At 41.8% G+C, this 21,016-nt stretch overlaps 1 protein-coding gene across 4 annotated transcripts in view; it reads right to left on the bottom strand.

Moving 5' to 3' along the window:
* LOC131688709 (uncharacterized) overlaps nt 1-21,016 on the bottom strand; it is a 202,652-nt gene that overhangs the window by 3,101 nt on the left and 178,535 nt on the right. For all 4 annotated transcript variants that reach the window (XM_058973184.1, XM_058973175.1, XM_058973193.1 and 1 more), the window contains 4 exons: nt 15,155-15,303; nt 14,252-14,495; nt 13,798-14,189; nt 13,579-13,735 (listed from right to left, as the gene is read on the bottom strand). In XM_058973184.1, coding sequence (XP_058829167.1) covers nt 13,579-13,735; nt 13,798-14,189; nt 14,252-14,495; nt 15,155-15,303 — 942 coding nt within the window. The remainder of the gene's footprint in view (nt 1-13,578; nt 13,736-13,797; nt 14,190-14,251; nt 14,496-15,154; nt 15,304-21,016) is intronic.

The following is a 21,016-nucleotide window of genomic DNA, read 5'->3' as shown; positions in this document are numbered from 1 at the left end:
AATCACAAGAGAAAAAAAACTTCATTACATTTGAACTTATAGGTTAGGAAATGCATTTTTCGCTTGACTACTACACTACTCTCTATCTCTATGGTTATTATTAGCTCGGCTTGGCACTTGGCGTTCGGCTGCTAGGCCTACTTGTGTTTTGATTTCAGCTTTTTTTTCGTTCTGTCAAAACGTTTAAAACTTTTAACACTAGCTGTGTAAGCAAAAGAGAGATGGAAAAAATGGCTCATTCGATAGAAAAGTAACGGAAAAAGATTGTCTGTCCGAAAACGGTACATGCGAGTGTGTGCGTGTGTGTGTGTTTGTATAAATAAAAACCAAATGTGTGTACGCGTGTGTGTGATGGGTGTTGTGGCAATAATATTTACATAAAATTGAACTGATCGTAGGCCGGCAAGCTGATCATGCGGTAGATCAGCAGGGCGGGCCACTGAAACAATCGCAGTATCCACTTGAGTATGGCGAACCGGCGCACCAGGGCGAGCCACAGTTCAAGCAGAAGTTTGATTAGATTGACCGGCAACTCATGCAGATATTTGGTCGTGTGTGCACAGATTGTACAGTAGGGGGCCTACAATTGGAATAAAAAAAGAAGAGAAAAAAAACGAGAGAAAAAGAAAAAGTAAGACAACAACAACAACAACAAACGAGCAAACAAACGAAAAAAAGGGAGTAACGCAAATGAGAACAAAACCATCACATTGAAAAAAGACGATTTTTTGAAGAAATATCACACAGATAAAAAGGAAACAACACATACAAAGAGAGACCAAAAATAAAACAATGAGCGAGAGGCGTTCACGAGCTGTGATAACTGAACAAGTAAATTTGAAAAGTAAAGAAGACAAAAGAAATATAGTGACAGAATGTTGCATGTAGTAGAATTCAGTGCTTTGTCGGAGATTTTTGTTGTTTTTGTTGTAGTCTTAGTAGAAAATGATACAGAAGCCATTAACCGTTATTAGGTGATACATAGAGTCAGAAGAAATTGTGAACAATTTAGTTATTTGTGTTCTAGACTAAATACTAGTACTTTTCGGATTTGTTTATCTGCAGTAAATCAATCCCTTTTGTCAGCTTTTCGTCGCAGTGAGTTTCGAATAAAAGAGAGCCCTTAAATTACCACCAAATTCCACGCAATTCAAGCTTGAATCGGGAACAACGCCATCCATCTCGACTTTGTTTGTTGGTACGTAGACTATGAACTACCTCGAAAAATGCCCATTGCCAGCAATATCATTTGCCCGCTTTAGACAATTTATCACAACTCTAATTTTGCTTTTTTCTGTCAAGGGCCGACTCTACAAATTTTCAATAGATTTAAACAAAAGTCTGATCCGGAAACAATATCTCATGGACATAGTTTCAGCCGACCAGTCGATTTTATTATGACACCCATCTCAGCTTGGGGCAAATCTTTGTCAGGGGAAATACTTTTTGCACGGATATAGCAGCTCAGAAAGGTAAAAGTTACAGGACTGTGTAGGGTAAAGGGTGTCCCGCATCAAATTGCATCACGGAAAAAAACGCAGTAGAAATAAAAATCCATTGGGTATTTTCTCTTGAAAATTTGGGTAGAAGTAGTTTAGAGTATATTGTTTACGCTGTATTTTTTATCGCTGTCAGTTTTTCGAAAATTGGGAAAAAAATTGCGTCACCCTAAAAGCACCGCCGTGAATTGGTTTTTGTGCAAGTAGAGTAGAATGGGGTCAAATAGGTATGAGGGGGTACAATAGGCATAGTGCATTATCTTTCCTACGTTATTGCAGAGGTCTCTGATGTTGCGTGAATTGGATACACGATAGAGAACATCGTTGACGACTGTGATTTCGGCTCTGTTACTGTGGATCAGCTGTGGCGTCGTTTATGTTTTTATGTGTTCTGCGAAAACGCATTTTCTTTTGAACTCAGTACAGTACACCCTGGTTTTTTACGCGGTTTTTTTGCGCGGTTTTTTTACGCGGTTTTTTTACGCGGATTTTCCAATTAACGCGTTTTTTATGCGGATTTTCCAATTACGGCGGTTTTTGCAAAAATAGTCCTTTTGAGCAAAAGACTTAGACTTTTTTCTGAAAAAAATTTCTAAATCCCTTTAAATGCAAAGAACTTAGAATAATTTTGGCAGTTTTTATTTTGCGCAGATTTCGCCATTAACACGGTTTTGGCAAAAAATATTCTAAGTCCTTTTGAATGCAAAAGACTAAGAAGATTTTCGGGCAGATGGAAAAGACGGGCCTGGAAGACTCCTTATGGCCCGCACATCAACAATATGGGTATTTTCGGAATGGTATTGACAAGTAGGTGCTAGAAATTTATGTTTGACGCCATTTTGAAATCCAAGATGGCGACATCCGGTTTAGCGAACCCAATCAATATTGGTATTTTCGGAATGGTCTTGACGAGTAGTAGACAAAGATCGATGTTTGACGCCATTTTGAATTCCAAGATGGCGACTTCCGGGTTAGCCACATTCACTATAGCCCAGTCAATATGAGTGTTTTTGGAATGATCTTAACGAGTAGCTTCCAAAAATTAATGTTCGACGCCATTTTTAAATCCAAAATGGCGATTTCCGATTTCGCAAAATTCGCTATAACCCAATCAATATTGGTATTTTTGGAAGTTGAAGTTGTAGTACAAATAGTTTTAATTAAACAGTTGAATTTACTTAAATTTAATCAATATGTTTAATTTGAATAAATTTAAACCCCCAACTCACACCACATACGTCTCTTTCTTCTCTCTCTTCCATTCTCACCGCACTTTTCTAGATTAACACATAAAAATATTTTGCATTTTGCTGGTTTATGATTTGATCTTATATTTGAGGGTGATTTAGAGGATTGCCCAAATTTTTCATGCGAGAATTTCGGTAAACCGGAAGTCGCCATCTAGAATTTTAAAATGACGGCAAACATCGACGTTAGTCTGCTACTCGTCAAAACCATTCCGAAAATACCCATATTGATTGGGTTATAGCGAATTTCACTGAACCGGAAGTCGCCATCTTGGATTTCAAAATGACGCCAAAAATCAATTTCTGGCACCTACTATTCAAGACCATTTCGTAAATACCCATATTGTTGGGGTGCGGGCCATAAGGAATCTTCCAGACCCGTCTCTTCCATCTTTCCGAAAATCTTCTAAGTCTTTTGCATTCAAAAGGACTTAGAATATGTTTTGCAAAAACCGTGTTAATTGCGAAATCCGCGCAAAAAAAACTTCCAAAAATAAGTCTTTTGCTGAGAGTTTTTTTGCGCGGATTTTCGAATTAACGCGGTTTTTTACGCGGATTGTCCAATTAACGCGGTTTTTTTACGCGGTACGTATCCCCCGCGTAAAAAAAACCTGGGTGTACATTTAATCAATGTAAAAAAACTGTCAAGTGAGTTTTTTCACACGTAAAAATTAATGCTGAACACGAGTTTTGTGTTGGTTTTACGATATTTTTGTTTTAGAAAATACAGACATCAACATGAAACATACGTTTGGAGGCACGATAGGTCAGCCGTTTTGGGACTACTACAGGTCACTACTACAACGTAAATTAAAATTATTTTGACAAGAAAATTAAGCGTAATTTCGTGGCAAAAACATCAAAACGACGTGAAGAGGACCTAAAGCACAAAATTGCATCTGTTCAAGATAGCTCCAGCATTCGATCAGCCTCTAAACAATTCAAGGTTCCTTTCAAAATATTATATACTCGTGTGAAAGGACCACTTTCCGTCATCAATGAAAGCGCGTCTGATATTTCGCGTGAGTTAACAATATAATAATTTCAGAGAAGGAAAATAAATCCAAAAAAATGCTCCGAAGCGCAAACGTGATCGTCGCACAGCTAAGCAACCACGTGAGCCGAAATGCACAACTTCAATTCCACACTCTGGCGACGACGAGGATACCGAAGAAGTCATTCGCAAGTACAAAGCTGAAAAAACATGTTCTTTCAACATTCCCTTCCTACCTGAATGACATCAACGGATTGCATGTATTATTTGTGTTATTAGTTTTCAAATACACTATTGATACTTTTTTATTTAACCTCGAATATAGCGACCTATCGTACCCCCAGATTTTAAGAACATCGAAAAAAACACCTTCCCTTATTGGATTAAGCTTGAAAAATATTAAGCCAGGCATAAAATCATTATTACCCAGGTAGCCTATTGGTCTTAACGGTTACCTGACAAGCATTTAGGTCGTTTTAAATGCTATTTAAGTCACTTTTGGCAAAATATACGGCTACATTACAGCTGTGCCATAAAAATGCTACTTAACTGCTGTTGTGCATTCAGAATGCTGCTTACTGGCAAGAAGTTTTTAAACAGTTTTTGGAATGCTGATTAACAACAGTTATGCATAAATAATGCTAATATACCGCAAGTAGTATCTGAAATGCAAATTATATGCTATTTTACTGCATACACTAATGCTTGTTGGTTACCTGGGTAGCCAAAACGTTACCAGATGTATAACCGTTTCCAACGAGTGCTTGTTTGTCAAAGTCAGTGCAAATATACCATCGCACGAGCTCGCTGAAGAAAAATTGACCTACTTGACCCCACTATATTCTACCTGGAAAATCCTCAACCCTCTCATCGGGACATCGGTAAACAACGTGGAATCGTGCAATTCTGTGATTCAACGTTACTACCAAACTCTAAGCATCGAACGGAAGGAGAAATACTAGAATGAATGTTTTTTTAGTGATCAGGATCACAAGCGTTCAAGCGGAATCCCAATGCTTCGGTCAGGGATGTGGCCAAAAACTTAAATCTGTCCAGGTATGTCGTTCAGAGTGCCAAGGACCCGAGAGGGACTGCATACGTACAAAGTGTCGATGGCTCCAAATCATGATGAACGGCAAAATACGGGCCCGGAAACTGAACACCCTGAAGCTGACGAAGCCTCATTATCTCATCATGGATGATGAGACTCGCGTCAAGGGGGACTTCCGGCGGCTACTGTTCTTCACCGTCCAGTACAACTTTGATATTCCGGAGCAAATAAGGAAGCAGAAACTTTCAAAGTTTGCCAATAAATACATGATCTGGCAAGCGATCTGCTCATGTGGCAAACTCAGTGCACCTTCCGTGACTACCGGGACTGTAAACGTGGAGATCTACCTCAAGGAGTGTCTACAGAAGCGTCTGCTTCCTCTGATAAAGCAACTCGAGGGCACCACTATTTAAATGTTGTATTGGCGTGGTACGAAGCCAACTGGGTCACTTTCGCATTCAAGGACATGGGTCCACCCAACACCCTGGAACTAATGACCATTGAAAAATACTGAGCAATTGTGAAGCAGACACTACGAAAGGATCCCAAGAAGGTCACATCTAAAGAAGACACGAAGAAAAAGTGGTTTTCCGTGCAGAAGAAGCTGCAGCCAGATATTGCACAAAACCTAATGAGTGGGGTTAAGCGTAAGGTGCGAGCGTACGGTTACGGTATTGAAGTTGATTATATATGCCAAAAGCTTAGTTACAGTTATATTTTATTGCCTGAAAGTTTGAAAAGGATCGGTCCACTAGGTAATTTTCTATCGCATTTTTACCGTAATGCTATTTGATGTGGGACACCTCCTCAATATAATACTAGGGCTTAACTTTATTTGGAAAAGAGTCCTTTCAACTGTTCGCACAGCACAAAAAAGACAAAATTGCATAAAAGCAAACATTGGAAGTGGATTAGCAAACTTTGCCCGGTCTGGGGGGAGCGTCTAAACGATCCGAGAGTCACTGTACGAATGGAGATTGTTCTATTCCATTGCGGGCGACCAGTGTTACTGTTTATTTTTCGAAAAGTCCCGTAAGACCATCTATTTGTGAAGTGGAACATTTATTGAAGATGGATATCAAATTTAACATAGCACAAATCAGTGCAGTACCATTTCACCAACTGCGTCATTCGATACTGATTCGGGTATGGTGAAAGCCAATACCCAAGCAGAATCATTTGTTTCACGAAATATAATACAATACTACTTTGAATGTGATAACTATTTTTTAGCATCCTAGTTTACACCGAGAATGACACAATTGAAGTAAGGCTACATTACCCGGCACCGCGTGCCAATGTTAGAGTTATTAAACAGCACATGTCATAATACTGACAAGTGGATACCGTTTATGATTTAGGGGGGTGTGAAGTCCTACATCTGTGTATCAAAGAAAGGGGAGAGAGGGTGGACAAGTCTCACATGGGTGGGGAGGGGGGGGGAGGTGTAGGATATCAAACTTTCAGTTTCCGACATCGGGAATCAACGGTAAGGATTACAGATTCGGACGTAAACTAAGGTAATCATGTACGATCTTACAAAGCACGCAGGCCCTCCCAGATTTTCCCCAGGTTTCATTGAACAGAGTGCTTCAATTGAGCTGAGGCTATCCGAGACAATAAAGTAATGATCGATGGGCAAAGTGGTATTGGTACTGTTGGAACTGGCAGCAAAAATTTGCTTCCTAACTATAATGTCTCGCGTATCACATAATATAATGACCATCCAGGCGATCGGTTTATCTCCGGTCTAAAGGAAAACCTACTAATTTCGCTAGCGTGCGCGTAATTAAACTTTGTGTCATCCTATCGAACCGGAAACAGGCCAACATCGAATCTCGTGTATACATCCCGGATAATGCCGTCGAGATAGACGGCGTATTATCTGAAGAGTCATACAATATAACGATTGATGACCTAAAGAATGGTTTTAGTGCTTTCAAAACTTTCCGCAGATTAAGATAATAGAAGTTGGATATCTAAACAATGCATCGGTCACAGAAGATGCAAAAGTTATCTTCTCTTCGAAATCTTTTCAAGTGATATTCGAAGGTGCTTTTATTTTCGATGCGTAAGATTGAAAAACGTCGAGTTTTGCAAATCGTCGCCTAGCGCTGCCATGAATTTGCATGGCTCCAAAACTGAGCTGAGGTTTCAAACTAACAATTTGAACCTTTGACCGCTAAATTCTTTCACATCTTTCCACCTAAAATGGCGATTTCCTTAGGTAGGTTCGATTATCCCCGGGTTCCTCTACGTATGTTTTTTATAGTAAGGCTTAAAAAGCTTCAAAAGTCTGACCCGCAGTGAATTGGCACTGCGTGGGACTCTTGGCTAACTTTCGTGCATAGCCACTAAAAACACTCCTTACTCTTTTTTCACCCTTCCGTTTAGCTGCTCATTTCATGAGCCATTTGGTTCCTGTTTCCGTGAGTAATGCAGTCCTCAATCTTATTGCGACACCAATACCCGCTTTCTTAAGCCATCTAGCTCCCGACTGTATCGAGATCTACTCGGATATTATCCGGCGGAAAGACTACCTTACTCCGGCTGAGAGTTCCCCGACAGCGGAATTTCTCGCGGTACCGATGTTCGTTTCTGTGAGCAATTTAGTACCACCGTTTCAACCTGATCTACTCGATTCGACGGCGCCGGTGGTTGAGTGGTAAGCGTGACCGCCACTCATTCCAGTTGGCCTGGGTTCAATTCCAGCCGAGGTAGTTGAGATTTTTCTGAGGTGACAAAATCTGTGTTCACGTCTTCCTTCGGAAGGGAAGTAAAGCCGTTGGTCCCCGGTCCATGAGTTTTGATGGATCGATATTTGGTTGAGATAGTAGAGTCACCTCTCCGGCGTCGGTAAAGAAGAAGTATATCCAACTTCTATACTCTACTAACAAAAATATCCTCCTCCCGTGATACTTGTGAAGTGCGCAGTAGTATATACGGCCTCTAGCAAAAGCAAGTATCGGACTAACAATTCCTTCCGCGATCTACGTTCGGGCCTGGCCGGCGCCGGTATTGATCAGAAACACTTTAGGATTACCAGAACTTGCACATTGAAAGATGTTTCGCTAATCCCAAGCATAATTATCTACTGATTCCCTGTGCAACTTCGACAACGGAGTAGCAGCCAGGGGTGGTCGCACAAGCTCAAGCTGAAGCAATTTAGCACCACCGTTTCAACCTGATCTACTCGATTTGGTCCCCGGCGGTGGACCTAGCCTACTTAACGATCCAGCCAGTAGGTGCTGAGGTCTGTCCAGTGCATGCGGGTGGAGCGTAGCCTCAGGTTCACTGGCGCTCCAACGATCCACTGCTAGCATTTCGACGCGATCTACTCGCTCTAATTCCTGGCAGTGGATTTAGTCTACTCGCGAGCTACCCGGTCCCCGGCGGTGAATCCTAGTCTACACCGATGGAAAGCACCCCAGCGGCGGAATTTCTCCCGAAACCTGATTTGTGGTTTCACGGTGACTTTTTAGCCGACGGTGTTACTTTGTTGGTCCCTTCGCCACCTTCTCTGCATCTCGAAAAGTATACTCGAAACCACTCGGTTGACAGCATCCCAGAAATGCTCGTCGTCGCACATCTCTTCGGCGATATTGTCAACTGTCATACTAGGCATACTACTTCAAACAACCCTAGGGCTTTCGAAAATCACATATTCCAGTGTTTCTTGCACGTTCACACACTCCGGGGGCAAAGGGGTGACCAAGCATGTCTAAATCAATGCAGCTTGTTCCGGAAGTATCCGTGTCCGTACAAAAACGGCACAAATGAAAGTTCACTTTTCCATGCTTCCTATGCACCCAAGCCACATTTGGCATGAGTCGGTGGTTTCTCTCTCCGCATTGTCTCACTCTTGCTGCCACTTAGCCAACGAGTCCGCTCTGACCAGTCTCCTTAAAATTTCTTGCATTCCTCCACTGGTTCCACATTCTCAGCCAGAATGATGCAGATGGGGATCATCCCGGCAATTACGCATACCGCCTCCGACGATATCGTTCTGTACGCACTCGCGACACGAACAGCCATTAGGCGTAATGCGCTAGTCAACTTCGTCCGGTTTCGCTTTGACTTCAGTGCAACAGCCCAGGCCGGTACGTCATACATCAGTATTGAGTATGGGACACCCGCCAGAAGACATCTCGTCCCCCTATGCAGATCACAGTGCGCTGGATTTTTTACAGTCGCTGACCAGCACTACCTCGGTTTTGTGGTAAGCCAACTGTAACTTGGCGTCAATCATGCATATTGTCTCTGCCGTCAACATCTCCACCTCCTCAAGATTCTCCGCCGGTTATCGCCAGGAAAACGTCATCTGCAAAAACCATCGAACTGCTCAAGGCAGTTCCAATGTTAACATTCCGTTATACATAATATTTCAGAGCGTTAGGAAGATTATGGAGCCCTGAGGTACTTTGGCAATCACCGTAATCGACCTCGCCCAATGTTCGTCTCGTGGACCAGTACTCGGTTATGAAAGTAACTTATCAGAACCTCGTACAAATAGTCCGGAGCCCGCATTCTGTGCAGCTACGGCGATAGCTACCCAGCTGGCGCAGTTCAACGCGTTCTTCACGTCGTAACCACGGCGCAATAACGAATCATTTGCTTTAATGTTTTCTCTGCGTTCGAGTGGCGTTCACCGTCGAGATCCTTTTCCGGAATCACTGGCTCTGTGATAGACCGTTCTCACTTTCAGCGTAGTTCTTCAGCCTGTTTAGGAAGACCCTTTCCAGAAGTTTATCAAGAGTACCCATCAGGCATATAGGCCTATATGACGCTGGATCTCCTGGTGACTTCTCTTGTTTTTTAGCAGGCAACAGCAGCTTCTGGATCTTCCCGGGAAGTAGCCTTCATGGATGCATTTCTGTAGATTTATCCTGAACATGTCCGGAAACACCAGGATCGCGATCTTCAGTGCCACGTTGGGGATACCGTCCGGACCGGGTACTTTATTTACGTTCAGCCCTTTCGCCACTACAGGGCGCTCGTCGTTGCAGAGGAGACTCGATTTTCACCAGTATTTCTACCGTCTGCATCAACGTACGGTGTAGGTAGCCATGCTGTGTGGTCGTGCTACGGGGAAAGAACGCAAACGTTAGTCAGTGCACCTATCAGCTGGTGTCGCACCTGCTGTGCAATATGGTGTAATTATAGGATGGTAACTTCTACCAGATTGATCTTATGGGACATTTAAACAACCAATAGCAACATAATTCGTCCGCAGCGTGCTTCTCGGTATGTAGCGACAATCATCACTACTCACACAGAAGGTAGGGCGTCGATATTTTGTTATATGCACTGAAATGTACATCGGCAGGGCAGTAGGTAGAATTGACTATTTTACTGGTATATGTAGTGGAGCGATTTTTTAGCTTCTACGTTTGGCAAGATGAGAAGGTAGACTGATTAATTTATCTTCATTGAAGGCCTGAGTACTCCGTACAAACATCTCAGCACAGGGTCAGGCAGATTCTTATATAAGTTGAATTTTATTCTGTCTAGCCCAGGAGCAATATTTTTGTCAGACAAGAGTGCAACTAACAATTCCATCGTTGAAAAATGTGAGTCAACTGTGTAGTTTCACTTCAGGAAACGAGTACATTTTCGCTTTCGTTCGTCATATTTCGATTACGCATTATTTTAGCAGTACTCTGTAGAGCGCTTATCGATTCCATAAAAATTTGGTATGAAAGTTACGGTCCAGCAAGCTATATGTGACTGCGGTCAGATTTCGCAACCCTTAAGGTTCAAGTTACCTTTTTTAAGCATGTGTTAGAATTGAACGCTTGGTAGTGTGCGTAGGAAAATTTGTGTTCAGCTTTGCCACCGGATTGTCCATTTAAACCTTTTTAAAACTCTAAAAGAAGAATATCAGTCGATTTATTAGATCATCACGATTCAATTCATGCAAAATACCTGCTGAAAAAACCATCGGCTTAGCTAAATGGTGCTTTTGAAAAAGTGGCTGTGGTTTTTTCATTGCGCAGTTGTGTTGCGTGCCCCAGCTCGGTGTGGTAGTGTGATAAAAAATCACAGCCACTTTTTCAAAAGCACCATCCAGCTATGCCGATGGTTTTTCCAGCAGGTATTTTGCATGAATTGAATCGTGATGATCTAATAAATCGACTGATATTCTTCTTTTAGAGTTTTGAAAAGGTTTAAATGGATAATCTGGTGGCAAAGCTGAACACAATTTTTCTTACGCATACTACCAAGCCTTGAGGTAACTTGAGCCTTAATAACAACCTCTTTGAAGGCACAAGGATCCTATCGTCTTCTAGCCAGAAACATAACGCATCCATACTTTCTGGAACAGTCTTCATTGTGGACTTTTTCGTTTGCTTGAGAAGACCGATAAGTTCACCGGCGGTTGAGGCACCATAAGACAGACAAGATAAATGACAGGATCATGAACATGCAGCTCTACAAGGACAACGAGAAGAGAAAAGAACTCATTATTGTGAAAGGGAGTGAGGACTCGTATACCAAGGCACTGCAAACCATGAGAAAGCACCCGGAACTCGCAGATATAGGTTCCGAATGTACAAAATCAGGCACACTAGTACTGAGTTGAAAAAAATCTCGGAGAAAAAGAGCTCATAAAATAGAGAAAGTTACCTAAGTAAGTCATAGGTGAAATGGTGAAAATGAAAAATAGTTCCCGAAAAAGATCCACAAATTCGAAGATTTAGACTGTCACATCAAAAGACGAGCTGATGACAGCTATGATAATGATAATGCAGAAACGCTAATGATGTGACCATCAAGAATACGTAAGACAACCTTAATTGATCCCCTTCGACACCAGTTTGGCCTTACTAAGCCGCAACGCGGGTGACGGCATGAAAACTGCCGAATAGGGGTTGAGAACAGCTTGAAGTAACATTAGTAAATTTGACTAATAAGTTCCTTGAGGGTAACATTGTCCCACACGATTGGAAACAAGTGAGTGCCGTCGTTGCTATCCAAAAACACAGCAAAACCAGCCTCCGATCACAACTCGTATCGACCGATTGAAATGGAGGTCCTGTTTTCGGGAGCTGTTTGAGAAAATGATCCTATTGCGCCTCGACAATTGGGTCGAAATAAATGGCTTACTGTCAGATACACAATTTGGCTCCTGGAAAGGTAAAGGAATGAACGTTTGCCTTGCGTTCAGTGGCGTCTGGCTCAAATGGCATTGCCTTGCGTTGCTCTCAATCGGAATTCAAATGGCCTGCGCACGCAAAGAGCAAATGACATCCGTTTTCTTAAATGATCATCAGTTTTGTTCTGTGCTACGAGCCTTTTACGAAGGAGTGAAGTAAAGCGTATATATATACCAGCTAATCGGGTTAAAATTAACGGGGTTGTCTCCGATTCGAGTTTGAATTGCGCTCACATGCTTCAACTAGTAAAGATACTGAACTGCAAACATTTGCATTCAGTATCAGTCGCAGCTGACGGGAAGAAGAGGGTCTATGTCAACTCAGACTCTTATCCGGTGACCTTCGCCGAGTCTGTTCTACCTAACTACCTTCACTTTGCCAAGTCTGTCTGTTCGCCGTTTTGTGCCGTACGTCATGAATTGCACTCATTGCGAACTTTTGGGACACGCAGCCTCGCATTGTAGCAATTGTAGGTTCATTGTGAAATCTGCGGTGGGAATCATGCAGATCCCTGTGGAGGGTATGTCGAAAAGTGGTTCTACTGAGGGGGAAATTCACATGATCTCCCAACATGCCTCGCGCACAATCAGCCTGAGAAGAAACAGTAGCGTTCCCTTCAGTGGGAAGCTTTAAGCGATTTTTTGCAGAAATGCTAAGTAGATTACTCAGATCAATCCCGGTAAAACTCGCCAAGTGTCAAAATTCTAGCAAACGAAGCTGTAAGAGCCCGGTCGATTGTATCTAATTAGGTCAAACAAAAGGCGTCTCTTCTCAATCTCAGCCCTCGGTTGTCAACTGGTTAGCAGTGGAATTTGTTTGGATCTTCTACCGACAGTGCGTCGAAAACCTACTTATCGAGCTTCTCTGAATACTTTGAAAAATTCGGCTGATTAGTGAATGACAAAAAACAGCAAGCTTATACCTATGCATAATTTATCAATTTTTCGTAAAAATTCATGACAAGTTTAAAATTCAAAATTACAAAAATCGAATTCAGCTCTACCTACAAACTATAATACGCTTCTTCTCTCGTGAGTTTAAAATTTCAATGGTTATTCCTCAAACAAATCTCTAATCCAATAAGTATATAAGTGCTACCTTCTACGAAAAGTGTTAGTATCTACAATCCTACGCGCAATGCTAAGGTTAGTAGCTTCATCTAATTCAAATTGAGGGAAAGGTTACGTGCAAAGTGTCCAGAAAACCGGAGCCACTTACTGGGTCGTTCCTCTCTATCAATGCGCGCGCCAGTAGTTTTGTGGGTGCTAACAGAAGTATGAAGATTGCTGTCGAGAGTCACAACCCTTGCAGGTGTCTAGTGCAAGCGCATCATTATACAAGCTCGTTTTGGACTGGGATGTAGGTTAGGCAAACGGGGAATGGGGAAAGCTACTGCCACCAAGCTATGTACAGCAAACTTAAAACTAAGGTGATAACAGAATAAACTAATTTGAATAAATAATAAAAAAGGGAAAGGAGAAGGATCAACCGAACGTTGACCATAATAATAATGATAACAGAAGAAAAGGCAAAACGAACGGTATCACAGCGCAAACACCAATAGCTCATCGAGAAACTTGCCCACGGCGGGGAACTTGGTAAAGAGGTAACCGAAAAGCTTGGTAATCACCTTGATCGTCACGGAGGACCGGAAGACCTGTGGAGCATCCGTGTTCTGTATCAGATCCATCAGGCTACGGTCGTCGTCCTCGGTGCCGGTGATGATGGACTCGTCATCCGCCCGGTCTTCGAAACCGCGCAGACAGCGGGTACACATTTGGCCTTGTCTGAAAAACCGAGATCCGTTATTAGTTTATTCGTTACAATTTTTTTTTTTAATTTCACTAACCTAACTTCCTCCAGAATCGACAGTTCCTCGTGCACGGATTTCATCTCCTCCGTCGTATTGATTTGCACTATTTTGCTCTGAAGGATCTGATTCTCCTGAGCGATGGCAGCCAGCTGTTCTTCCAGTTCCGCCACCCGATTCTGCTCGGCGACGAAACATTTGCGAGTTTTCTCCAGTTCCTGCATTATCCGGATCAGTTCTTCATTTTCCTCCGTCAGGTTCAGATCGTTCATGTGATGCTGCTGCTGCTGCTGTTGGAGGCTATTATGATGATTGGGTAGCTGCAGGTTCGTGAAACTGTTATGACTCGAATCCGTCACGTCCGTCGAGTGGGACTGATCACGGAAGGCAAAGGAAAAATTCTCCGGTTTCGTCGTGTCGATTTCGGTGATCTGTGAATGTTAAAGCTGTGAAGCGACCGAATTAAAAACAGATTCCATTCGAACCAGCTTACCTCATCCTCGTCCGGTCCGCTGCCACTGGCCCCATCGTCGATATCAAAGTTAACCGGCCGCAATTGGATCGCATCTTTGACACCTCGTCCGCTTCCACAACCACCACCACCACCACCAGCACCACCGTCGCTTCGCAATCGTTCGTTATTCTTCCGTTCCGCTTCCAGCTGCCGCCGTACCTCGTCGAGGGTTTTGTTCACATCTTCAACCTTTGCTTCCAACGTTTCGATATTGCGACATAGGCTATGTGAGGGATGCATGCGCCCCGCCGTGATGAAAACGGGAAAAGAGAAAAGAAATTAGTTGGGTCATTAGATGACATTCAATTTCGTGTTGCGATCGCGACGAGGGAAAAAGGTCAGATAAACGAAGATCGAAAATAGCACTACCAATTTGTCTGAGGAAGGAAATGAGCCAAACGAAAGTGAGTTAAGTAAGGTGCTTACGCACAACGTCTAGCACGATATTTTTGGTCCGTTTTGTTATTGTTTTGTCAAGTGATCTTTGGGCGCTTAAGAATAGATCTCGTCGAAGATGAACGACTTTCGTCAGAACGTTCGAAAAGTAAGCGCTTGATCGCGCCAGGTCAAGACGTAAATTGAGACTAATGGGAACAATATGTCTATAACGCAATTTCGTTACAAAAAGTACTTATCCATCCGAACATATGTTCGGAATTGGGTTAAGTCGGTTAAGTATCGGACGTCAGAACGAAAGGCGGAATTGTTTACCGACCGAGTCACTCAATCATTGTTTTTCGGTTGCTGACTTGTTTACTACATTCGCCAGACAGCAGAATGTACTCTGTTTCTCTGATAAATGAAGCATGATTGATCGATAGGAAATTGAACTCGTTTTGTGTTTTTTCTTGTCCGTGGCACTCAGTCGAAAGTAGTACTTACGTTTTAGCATGCTTCTTTTCGGCTTGATTCTCTAACGCTAACTTGTACTTGTCCCGTTCTAGGTCCTGTATGCTGACCTCCAGCTGTTCGTAAATCTTCATCCGCGAGTCGTTGACCTCCCGCAGGGCGCCATTTTGCTTCGTAAGGTACTGAAAATTGAACGGAGAAAAAAGTAATTTGTAGAATTAGTAGTGAATACAGTGGCGTGTAAAGGTGACATTTAACATTTTTACCGCATTTATTTTTCTTTAGTAATTATTATTTTTGCCGTTTTCACCCAATGTTGAAAATGGTTAAAAACCTACATGACGAACATTACAGTACTGACTTATTTTTAATTTTCGCTTGGAAAAGCATTACATACTGACAAGACTATTTATTGTGAGCTACTGTTAGTAATCTTAACCAGACGAACAAAAGATTTTGCTGCGAGCTTACTATACAGGTTTACCCTGTCTACGTACCAGCTCAAGTAGTTGAGATCGACGGTGTAGTCACCGAGGCGAGGCTGAAATGCAAAGGTTTGCTAAAGAGCGCAGTTGGCACTTTTAACAATTCCTTCCTTGCGACAGAGAAAATCCTGATTTGCAAATAGTTACTATCAGTAAAAATAGAAGATAGATTCATCTTCGTTGAAACTACTCTTTGAAACTTGTCCACCTTTTTGTGCAGCATAACTAGCTTTCTTTGCAAACAACGGGGACATACAGCTGCCCATTGTAGCAATAAGGTTCTTCGTGACATGTGCAAAGAGAATCGTGGGAAAGAGTTTTGCACACTACTGGACTGCATATCTGTTTACAACAAAGGGACACAAAAAGGATTTTTGTTGTTTCTAGCAGTGGTGGGTACTCCTTGCCTAGGATCAACTTTCTTCTGCTTTAAAGTAGCTCTTTTATTGAAGTTATAAGCTGCATTTAACACTCTCACAGAGAGTGACACCTGTGACTCTTACGAGGCAATCTAGGAGAAGAGCGATTTCTCCTTCTCTGCGAAGTTCCGTATTATGTTCCCGCTTGTGGATCGTCAAATTCTTTCTCAAGCTGAATCAAGAAAGCATAGCAATTTCCGGGAAGGACATGTGACGGGGCAATCTTTGGCATTTCTACAGAAGATCATTGAGCATTCTTTAGTGGAGTGCTTAATTTTGTCCCCATGAAATCGAAGATCATGCGGAGTCGTAATAAAAGCACATTTCAGACTTTTTATCGCAAAAATCATCCCCATGCTATCCACAGCATTTGCCACACAGAAGGACAGAATTTGGAACACCAGACCAGGCGAAGGTCATCCGAAACGAGTCTATTGGTCTTCTCGATTTTGCTGAATTCACTTGTTTGCCATTCAAAATGTTCACGGATAGAAATTGGTGACTACACCATCTATTTCCACTCTCTTGGTAGGTACGTAAACGCTCATTATGTGACCAGGGAAAAGTTCACTTAAGTTAACTGAGACAAAATAATGGTGCTAATTTAAAAGATATAATCTTCTCAGCTGAGAAATCATGAAAGTCAATAACGGCCAGTTCCGCGCTAGCATTGATAACATGCCTCCGGAAAGCTTTTATGCATTTGCATCGCGTTTACATTCCATCACGATACGTTGAGATTGATGGTGTAGTCTAACTGTCGTGGGTCTACTTTAGTACGCTGTTGGACCCGCCGTAGGCGCCCACTTTAGGGGAGCGCTCAAATCTTGATCTGCTTCATGAAATATGTGAGGATAATCATAAAAGAGGTCATGATAGGAATGCAATTGCCAGGTACATATATGTGGATATGTGGTATTAGTAAGTAAAAAATGCTACTTCCTTAAAGCATTGGCAAAGATCATGGAATACGCTAGCTCAATTGTCACCGAGAAGACAATCCTATATAAGACTTTAACACTTTTTGGTGTACTTGGAAACTCCTTGTTTTATCTCAAATTCCTAAGGTCAAGAGCTGTTTGTTTCGGCTTTGTGTCACAGCTTTCTCGAGCTGGTATATTTGGAGGCCTCCCAAGAGAAAAAAAAACGGAAATTTCTACGAAATCTCATTTCATGCCTATTGGTTTTGGGGCGCAGTGAAAGATGTCCCAACATGGAGATCATCAGAATCAGGGCGAATGACCCATCGAGGTTAAAGACCCACTACACAATACAATATAATACAATCATCAGAGCCACACTCCTGAACCAAGCGAGCATAATTATTTGTCATGGTGAGTGGCGTGACTCTTTTTATTATTTCTGCAAAAGACTACTAAGAGCGTTTTTTTAACACTTCAGATTCCTCGGACGCTGCTTGTAGGTGGGTAGCAAAAGATACTCGACACGAGTTTGTCTCGACCAACCATGTGCTTCAGTAGATCCGCACACGACAAACTCGAATCGATGACTACACCGTCGATCTCAACTTTGTGAGCGGGTACGTAGACGCGGTAGTGTTTCATAAAAGACTCGCCAGTAACGTAATTTGCTTGCCTTAGACACAATATCACAATTCTGAGCTTATCTGGTCGATCTCTGTCACGGCCGGTCGGAAAGGGTGTATGATTTTAAATGGCAAGTCGGAGTCTTTGATGACTTATATTGAAAAATATTCACTTTCCAGTCCCTTGCTAATAAAATGTCGTTACAACATTAAAAAAATGACTAATTTTGTTCGGTATCCATTTTACTATCAGCTGGTTTTTTCAAGAGAGTTTATGTGTGGCGCAAAGTCGAAATTTATACGAATGCGAAGTAAGAGACTTTCTTTATAGGCAGTATACTGGTCTTGAAATAAAAGTTTAGCACAACGAAAAAGCCCCTATGGAAAATTTGAGCTCAATCGGAAAAAAATGTCTTATGTCATGAAACGTCGAGATCCGGTGTAATCTCGAAAAAAATGTCTTTCCGGGACATGAAATTTTTTTTGTTGAGAATAGACTTCAGTCTGGAAATGTAGCTTTTATTTTTTTGAATATCTTAGAAATGAATGAAACATCGAGATCTGCTGTCAATTCGAGAAAAAAGAATAATTATTTTTAAATTTCGGTTTTAATATTAAAAGTACCAGTGAGGCGAAATTTTCTCAAAAAAAAATCAGGAGATCATACAATATCCGGCGTCTCATACAATTTGCTTCAAAAAGAAAATAAACAAGCCTTTCTAAACCCAAGTCTCAACTCGACTCAAAAACTCCAACTCCCGTAAAGCCTACCTTCAAAAAAAAAAAATTTCAATGTAACACTAGGTCTAGACGCTTCAAGACATTCTAAGATATTGAGCTTCAAAAATACGATTTTTAACATGATTAAAGCCAAAAAACGCAATTATTGGTGTTGCTTCGTTAGCAGGTTAATAAGAGAAACATCGATAAACACTTTATATGGTACGGACGGATGTATGAGGAACAGTACTCACGAAAGCGTTTATTATTCAAATCGTTGGATACGCGATTTTGTCAAGAAGATTTGTTCTACCCGTCACAGAAGACTTACCGAATTGCATTCCCTTAGGGATCATCCATAAATGACGTAGTATTATATGGGGGAGGGGGGAGTTTTGCATTTTGTGATGATGTGTGACGACAGGGGGGTAGGGGGTCATGTCATGCTACGTAGCTTTTTTAAAGGGGAATAACTAACATTTTTTTCGGGGTCAAGGGGGGGGGGCAGAAATACCGTCAAGCTACGTAATTACCAGGGGGTATTTAGAGGTTTGTGACGAAATGCTACAATGGGGGAGGGGGGTGTTAAAAATCACTCAAAAATGCTGCGTCATTTATGGATCCTCCCTTATGGTATCACGAATAAATCACCTTCTCTATGATCGAGTTCTCACTTCATCTATTATTAAGCCGCAATAATGCACCGGCGTTAGACCGAATCAAATTTATCTTGTGAAACAATCTATCCGACTCTGCGAATAGGCCGCTTGTTGATTTCAGCAAGTTACATAATGATAACAATGTCCTTCACGCTGGATGTCATCGTTATGCTAAAAACCAGTGAAACCAGCATCCGATCACAATTCGTATCGACCGATTGTATGCTTTCAATCGATTTTCAAATGGTCTATGCTCGCGAAGGTCTTGTTGGATATTAAACTGTTTTTTTTTCAATTGATGCTCGGCGTCATCGAATATGGTGGCTCCACAATTTAGGTATTGGACTCCCTTCAGACCCGAGGAGAATCATCCATCGTTCCGATTCGGGATGTACTGTAAATCCGTGATTTTCCCATATGTCACATATCCACCTCTTCTTAAAATGACCAATATCGTATCGTTTTTAGTGCTGCATCATTTGAAAATAACCAGTTCGTGTCCCACAACATCAAAGTCATCATACCAACTCGGTGTGGTGCCGGACCACAACAGAGCCCTGCTAAGCGATCTTCTTCACCCTCCCATCTGTTGCTGTATTGACTATCACTGGAAATCCGAAGCTGTAAATAGAGGTCGTCGTGACATCCGTTTAGTTGATTTTCTACTTGTAATTTATCTGCCATTCGTCCTTGAAGAACGGCTAACTAGGGATAATCTGAATGTAGTGTGACACCAGGTCCATAAGGCGACAAAACTAGGATAGAAGCCGAATGCTTGCAGCGGCTACACGCTAGAACAGGAACTGATTTGGTGAGCTGAGGCGACCGAAAAAAATAATTCATCGGTGCACGAATCGTGGGTTGGACCAAAAAGGGGAAGATGGAAGCTTGACCAGGAACGATGTGCGAAGGATTGCAAATATGTTTCGCAGTACCGGCCCATTTTGGCGAGAAGCGGTACTGCGGTAGTGCCGGTACTCGAACATTTTTTTCAAAAGATTCGAGAAACGCTTCAAAGTGAACATAAATGCTCAAACTGATGTCTCATTGCAGTAGAAGGTATTTTTCGAATGCAGCACCTTCTTTTATTTCGAGATCTAGGCCACTTTGAATTCAATAACTGCTAAGCGGTGCGACCTTCGTCGACTTCAACAGATGGTAAATGTAAGAAACCCTATTATCAACAGTAAATCGAAATGAGAATGTAAATCCGTGTACGTTGGTCGCATTTCCCTTTCGGCATTATCGCTTTGCTCTAAATTGGTGCTGACTTTTATGCAAAACAAGGCTCCTAGTTTCCTGTTAACTATGGAGTTGTAGTGACTTTTCCGATCACCAAAAATTACGAATCGCACCGTTCGAAGCAGTACACCAACTCTCAAATTATAAGCTACTAAATCGCTGTTCGTTCTTTTATAGATAAAGATTTAAGCGCAAACCAAATACAGACATGACTTAGGCCACAGTCTTTTTGCCTCTTATGCAATACAAATTTCAATGAATTCCCAATTTTCAACTTAGCATTGATAATATTAGACAACCTAACGAACACGTTTACATTCCACTGCGCGATGTTGAGATTGACGATGCTGTCACCGAATCAAGTCTCACTGTTGCTGTAAAACATTCATCTAAATTTAAAACTGTTTTCAAACGAACAGTCAAGCAAACCAGCTTCTGTATATATTCGTCCCAAAGCTCAAACTCGGCAACGACCGCTTTTTATATGAGTGGAACCCCTGGACAGCTCCATGACTATTTTTACTTTTAGACTGCGGAATGTCGGGCCACTCACAAGTCCCAGTGCATTAGATTTAGATAGATTATTTCGACCTCATCTCGTTTGCATTTCACGAGGAAGGTTTTTTCCTTATCCTTACTGTAGTGATCAATTGCCAATCCCAACGTAATTTCCTATTGACATAAGCTCTACGAAGTCAATCAATCTGAAGTATGGTGTAAGTTTCATGTTCTCTACACGAAATAAGCGTCAATTTCATACGCAGTTATTCGTAAAATGGAATCGAAATGTAGATTGTAATACTGGAATAAATTTGATACTCGAA

The sequence above is a fragment of the Topomyia yanbarensis genome, chromosome 1, assembly GCF_030247195.1.
Source record: "Topomyia yanbarensis strain Yona2022 chromosome 1, ASM3024719v1, whole genome shotgun sequence".
Taxonomy (NCBI): Eukaryota; Metazoa; Arthropoda; class Insecta; order Diptera; family Culicidae; genus Topomyia; species Topomyia yanbarensis.
This window is presented reverse-complemented; position numbering and strand designations above follow the sequence as displayed.